Source organism: Netta rufina, assembly GCF_964035555.1.
Source record: "Netta rufina genome assembly, chromosome: 8".
NCBI lineage: Eukaryota > Metazoa > Chordata > Aves > Anseriformes > Anatidae > Netta > Netta rufina.
The window spans coordinates 14,764,207-14,771,291 of NC_140131.1; the positions used below are offsets into that span (position 1 = coordinate 14,764,207).

The following is a 7,085-nucleotide window of genomic DNA, read 5'->3' on the forward strand; positions in this document are numbered from 1 at the left end:
AAAGCTGCATTAACATTAGCTTTATTCTATAATTAGTGGAAGATGCAAGCTTCGTTTTGACTAAGTTCTAATGATGATCTTGGTGCTATTTCCAGTACTGTATGCTCTGCTTTTCTTTATGTTCATGCATGTGCATGTACTTACATAACAATTCTCTAAAAATAATCAGAAACTCTTCTTAGTCATTTTTTTCTAGATCTGTTTGCTACTTTGAAGTTCAAGATGTTATTACGTTAAGTAGAACAATAATGTGCTAGGAATTCATGTCAGCTAAAAAGCTGACAAAGCTGTATTTGTTACTGCAAGTGAAACCCTGACGGGAAATCAGTAATACTGGAAGAAACTTATGCCACTTCTCAGAGGACTGACTTCCAAATGTCTTGAGTCAAACCACCCTTTTTACAATTCATTTTTTAAACAGAGGATTTGCATAGATTTTAGTGTTAAGTATTAAATTTAGTATTAAAAGAACAACTGCTTTTGCTCATTTCAATAATGAATCCTGTGTCTTGTAGTTCATAATTGTTTTAAGACACAAGAGCAGGCAATTGGCTACTGGAAAATCCAAACCAACTTTTTTTAAAGTTAACTTTTTTGATGTCTCAATTTGGTCAAATATACCTATCTTGCAGTCTAGCATATAAACATAAATAGTATTTATGTCTTATAAATTCATCAGGTTTTCCACAAAAGCTACAGACTAGAATTCTAGTGGAGAGCCCTCTGATTTACCAAGGGAAAAAAAAAAAAGGATGATGCAACCTTAGTAGGTTTCACCTGCTTTTCATCACCTGTAGTATCAAGCAGTCAGAAGCTCAGATCTTCTCCTCGGCATCATCATGGTAGTGCTTCTGGTTCTGTGCTATTACTCTATGTTGGTTTCCCTGTAACTATTTAGCAAGAAAAAACAAAAACAGAAAACCGACTACATATGTCTAATTAAATAGTTTAATTAATGGAGTCACTTAAGCAGGGCATAGTTGCACTTCAGTCTGATTGTGAAACAGTTCTGAGAAACAATGTAGGCTGTAAACCACGGAACAAGTAATGCATAAACAGACAACACTTTATCAACCTTAACAAAAACAATATTTTACTGAACAACAACAAAGTCCTGTAGACAGCAGTCCATCTCTCCATGCATTAGGCAGCCTCAGCAGAGGACCGTTATTAGATGACCCCTGTAAATTCACTTGGTCTTACTTGTTACCAGATACGTTCTAAGTTGAAGCTTTAACCAACTTACTATGGTAGTGAAAAACTAAAAGGGTGATAAGTCTCTTAAAGAGCACTGCTGAAGCAATACTGGAACTTTATGAAGAATGAAGATACAGCTTTGCATACAAAATAACAAGGTGAATTTGACCAGCTCTCAAAGTTTTGATTGTAATCATGGTATGTTTATAAATAATTCTGTTACACATTATGTGTCATAATAAAAAAAAATAAATCTGATTTTCATAGTTCTATATCAAGTGATTCACAATTTTATGTACTTCTTACGGTGTCAAGGCTTGCCACATTGCTTCAGTTTGTTGTTCTGCTGCAGCTTCCCTGGAATAGTCAAGACTATTTCCATTCCACATGCCAATGCCCCTTAGGCCTCTGTTCTTCACATAGGCTGCTTTAAGAGAGATGCTGCGAGGGTCATCAAACCATACTTGGTGGAACTGACCAAGAGAATCCTACGAAAACACAAACACTTCTGTAGATAGGCTGATACTGACAGTAATATGATACATTAAAGTCTGTTGAGTTTTGCTTACACCTTCTATTCAGTGCAGCATCTATCTTAGTTTAGATCAGTCATCAACATCAGAAAACTGTAACAGTGAAGAATGAAGCTACAGGATTTCTTTGGCCAAAACACCCTTTTTGACATTACAAATTTCCCCTCAATAAGATTGTGGAGAAATGAAAACCTGTATTATGCCTGTAGCGTTCAGCCACTGCACCCCATTTTCAGAAGAAGAAATTCAAGAGATGAAAATCTGCCCATCCTTTACTACGTGAAAAAAAAAAAAAGGAAACAAACTGAAAAATCTAACCCTGAAAACTTTATAATCAAAGAACTATGGTTCATAAACACGTCCACAACATGCATGGCATCTTGTAAAGGGAGACATACCTTGTATTCATAAAACGGAGACTTCTGTACCTCATCCCATAGCACCCCTGAAATAGAACTGTTCACCTGCTTCATTATTGCTCCGTAGGGGACCTGACGCCCTGCAGCATCACTGCACGGAGCCCCACGGAAAGGTATTTTGGAAAGGGAACAAACATGATCCTGGGGGGAAAAAAAAAAAGCAGAGTGCAGGAGTTTAACGTTACATAGATTTACTGAACTCCAAAATAGCAGTACAGCCAATAATAAAGTCACAAAACCCCCAAATCTTCAACTATCTGTGCTAGTCATGTTACTTCCAAACAGAAGTAAATTAAACAGATTTTGTTCAAATTGTAGTACCACAGGATTGGATTGTCGTCATTCAACCTACACATTTGTCTTATCTTTTCCCCTTCCACTTCTAATTCCTTACATTTTAATTCCTTACATTTTTCTTAAGTATAATGTTTTTTAAGACTCCATGATTTATCCATAAACTGCTGTACTTTAAGTCCTAGTTTTGCTATTGTTTGTTACACCTGATCTTTAAGCAGTGAGCTTAATCACTGTTGAGAAGGCAGGTAAAAGTGTCGTAGTGCCTTTAGATATCACCTCTTCCCGTACAGATAACATCTATAGCTCCTCAGTGAAATACGGTGCTTGGGTATATTATAGGGTTCAGGTTGCCCAGGGGGAGATAAAAAGCCCTGTTTGGTAACACACTGCTTATCAGTTATCAGCCAAAGAAAAGTCTTGAGTACCAGTTTTAAGCTCTTAACCATCAGACCACAGAATTTCCTAATCCACAAACAGGATCACTAACATGTAGCTGGCTCCTTCTAAGGAAAAAAAAAGATTAACAGTACGACTGTAAATGAATAATCTTTATCTTACCTCAGATAAATTTAGGCAGACATAATCATAGCCATACCAGGGGACGCCCATCACAAGCTTCTTAGGATCAATGCCCATAGTAATGTACTCTTCATATCCTAGTTTTGTAGGAAATAAAATTACTTATTGCATTTTTCCATGTTTTATATTCTTTATATTTATATTTAAGTTCTTTACCTCCCACCCACAGTCCTATATTTGCTCTATTCACATCCTATAGATTTGCTCACACCTTCAGTTTTCTATAGCAGCTTTTGCGACAGTGCCAATAAGCACTGACATATTTACACTAATTCAAACTTCATCAGTAGGTATTTCTTAGAAAGCAAGGAAGACAAAACAAGACAAAACACTAAGAAAGCGCTGTTTTAATCAGGATTCATTCTCATTTGCCTCTCAGCTCACCTGTGCTGACAGCTCCTTGTGGGTCTATGTAGGAAAGCAAATCAGAGAACTGATCCAAATTTAAATTAACCTCCCTCTTGTCTTATTTTTAAGACTGTCAGTTCCCTAATCCAACTCACTGTGAATGTGCATGAACAGCTGTACCAGCTGAAAAGAAAGATGGGAATGCACACAAGAGACTGTTTAAACCCACATTTGCCAAAGGAAGCTACAGCTTCAAAGGGACCCGCACAGTTCACAAGGATGAGACAAATGTTGCAGGTTCTTTGCAAGCCCAGGCAGACACCTTTGCTTTGGCTGCCTTTTGTCATTCTAACAGTGTTTTTCACAATCATAAGGGCGAGACAACAACTTTACAAGTAGGAACACACAACTGCTAAAAGTCTATCCATGGTGTCATAGGGATCTGCAATACTGGTTTCCCACTAGAACAACACATTATTTGAGGCTACTAGAAAACCTCAATAAAACAAAAAACACATCTAAGAAAAGGCGATTGTTTCTAACCATTCATACAAACAAACAGAAATATTCCAATTTCTGAAGAGGCATCTGTCCTTACCAACTAAAGTCTGGAGGTAAGGAGCATTGGCTTTTGCAACACAATCGGTCCAGATCTGGCTCTGTTCATCATAAGACATCACAAATAAGAAATCACAGGCATCTGCAATCCCAGTGTAGTTGTAGCACCTTTTATCAATGCATGCAGGGGACCAAGCCACATCAAATGTTACCTGAAAGAAAAATGCATGTTAGTATCGTGTACAGCACTTAGGCACTCTTGATTTATGGTTACAGAGCTGTAACTTTTAAAGAGTATTTCCCTAAGGTTGCAGAATGTTCACATGGTGATACCAATGAAGTATATATGTATCAGCTGCTCAGCTGATAAAGCAAACATTAGGTAATAAGCTGCCATTGTTAGTGAATTCAAGGCCCAAGATGCTGTTTTCCTGAGTTATTTCACCATTTACCATATAATTTTAAAACACCAAAGAAATTGTAACATGAAAACCATCTGATCAAAAACAAGAAGCATGATGCAAACTTTTAAAACATCAATAACCAGCTTACGACAACATTAGGAAGCTTTTTCACCAGAAGGCCCTGCTTTGAAAGAGTCCTTAAGCCATACTAGTAACTGGCAGCTCCCCCAACAGGGCAGTAACACTGTACCTGCAAATCTCAACGAAACCCTTCTGCCATTTAAATTAATGTAAGTCAAAGAGAGTGATTTTTATGATAGAAATATATATATATGTATATATATAGAGAGAGAGAGAGAGAAAGAGACTATATAGTCATATAGACTATATTGTGATATATATCATTTTATGATAGAAATATATATATCATAGCTAACATTCATAATTAACCACTGATGATAGTATCATGCTTTAGATTTGGCATTTATTTTCATATTCATATGCTAAACAGCATTCTCAAAACTCCATATGTTTCATGAAGTTAAACTCAATGTTTGTATGAAGTACATTTTTATTACCTGTGATCCTGGAATCTCTCTGTGAAAAGCATCTGTAGTTTCTTTAACAAGCTCTGTCAATGCATAATATTCAGGGGAGGTTTCATTAACTTCTTGCTCTATATCTATATTAATTCCATCCATATACTGTTTTTTGGCAAGGTCCACCTGTTGGGATATCCAGGCTGCTCTTTTAGCAGGATCAACAATTTCCTTAAGAGGTACATCACCTAGATAAGAGGTGTTCAAGAGTCAATGTAACATGTATTTGCATCACAATAAGGAGGAAAGATTTGTCTTTACCAAGCCAAGTAATATAACCAGAAAATAAAACATCCCCACAACTATAATGGCATCTACTTAATCCTGACACCATATGTGAAAAATAGAAAGGGCTTAATTTATTTTTTTTCCAAGCATAATTTTGAGAATCCATACCAGGAGAGATTACCAAACTTATTTGAGACAGTCTTTAAAACAAAGTTTCTTTTGGAATTTGTTTTCTACAGTTTTAAGCATCTCCTTCCTTCTACTTAATACTTTTAGCCACTCTAAGTTTCCTTCCTTGAAGTCAGTTGGCTTCCAGTATTTCCACGGAGCCAGAGACTGTGTCTTACTGCTCAAAATAAACATACTTCTACATTTAACCTTTGTTGTTCTCCACATTGTGGTCTTTGATTCTGTTTATGCCTCATCAAATCCAAGACCTGATTACAGAACATATGCATAGGTTGACCCAACGGACTTTGTCTTTCTAATCAGTATTTGTACACAAAGCTCCTGAGCATTCACATTTTCAAACTCCATCACGTCCTAGAACACAGGGATTAACTGAAGTGAAAAATACTAAAAATTGCTTACAATCCCTTTCCTTACCCTGTCTTTTGGGTATTGTGCATAACATCCAGAACACAGACCCAAATAACTGTCTTCTACAGCTTTACTCTTTCCTCCCTTCCTCGCAGCTCTCCTATGGCTGTGAAGCTCCGTTAGGGGAGATTTTATTTGGACATCACCAGAATGGTTTTGTTATTACTGTGACACAAGCCATCACTGGTTTTCTTTTTAATACCCTGCATACCAGCACATGCAAAATGCCAAGGTATTACAGCCCTGTGTGCATTATCCTCTTATTACTTAATCCTTACTTATTTTAACACTTCACATAGCTGTGGCTGTAAAACTTCAAGGTATTCTAGTCCTATGCACGTTATGCTCCTATTTACTTAGAAATACCCATATTTTGATGAGTTAGCCCACCTTTTAGCACTACCCTGGCACCTTGGGAATGAGCGTAGCACATAAGCTCTGGATCATACTTCCCGAAAGCTGCCACAGTTGTAACTTTCGACCAGTCATAGGATTTCCAGGCATTCTTCCCCACATCGAACACAAAGACCTAGAGGCAGGAAGAAGTCGTCCCATCAGTTCCCAACCCTTCTCCACGGGACCCTTCTCAAGCTCTCCCTTCCCCACCCCTCACACGAAGCCCTATGGGGTGGCTGTGGCACTGCTGCAGGTGGCGAACTCACGGCCTGGAGCTGAATCAAGCCCCCTGGGTGCGCCCAGCGCGGCTCACCCCGCACCGGGGCAGCTCCCAGCACCGCAGCCTCCCTCCCCGCAGCCGGCCCTCCGGCCACGGCCAGCCTCGCCAACCTCGGGGCCGCCGGTGCCCGCGACGGGCTGACAGAGCCGCGGCTCCTGGCAGGGGCAGGCTGCGGCTCCGGGACCCCCCAGCAGCTGCAGAAGGCCGAGGGGCAGCAACCAACCGCCCCGCGGCCGCCCCATGCCTGCGGCCTCCGCTTCCGCGCCGCGCCCCGCGGCAGGGCGGGTCCGGCCGAGCAGCTCCGCCCCGGAGGCCGCGGGGCCGGGGCTGGGTCCGCGGTGAGAGGCCGGGGGAGGCCGGGGCTGGGCGCCGCTGGGAGGTGGGGAAGGGTCCGCGGCCTGCCTCAGGAGCCTCGTGTGGAAGTCCAAGTTCAGGGGAGAAGATGCACAGAGGGAAATAAGCTCGACGAAACGCTTTTAGAGAGAAATGGTTTATTGAGAGAGCCAACCCGCTTAAGGGAACCCAGAATTACTTCGGAGATCTCAAAATAAATGTGGGGAAAACAATTCTGTGAAGCAGGCATGGCCTTGGCCTCGCTGGGTTGCACAACCATGTCCCCAGTTCCACAGCCTGTCAGCAATAACGCT

The 7,085-nt window shown here is 40.4% G+C and overlaps 1 protein-coding gene across 1 annotated transcript; it reads right to left on the reverse strand.

The window, feature by feature from the left end:
• Positions 1 to 855: 855 nt before the first annotated feature.
• On the reverse strand, positions 856 to 6,691 carry CTBS (chitobiase). Its single transcript, XM_084291283.1, has 7 exons — positions 6,549 to 6,691; positions 6,153 to 6,291; positions 4,914 to 5,122; positions 3,972 to 4,143; positions 3,005 to 3,102; positions 2,129 to 2,290; positions 856 to 1,685 (listed from the first exon to the last, which is right to left on the reverse strand). The coding sequence occupies exons 1-7, from the start codon at positions 6,678 to 6,680 to the stop codon at positions 1,500 to 1,502; spliced, it is 1,098 nt and encodes a 365-aa protein (XP_084147409.1). The 5' UTR covers positions 6,681 to 6,691; the 3' UTR covers positions 856 to 1,499.
• Positions 6,692 to 7,085: the final 394 nt, after the last annotated feature.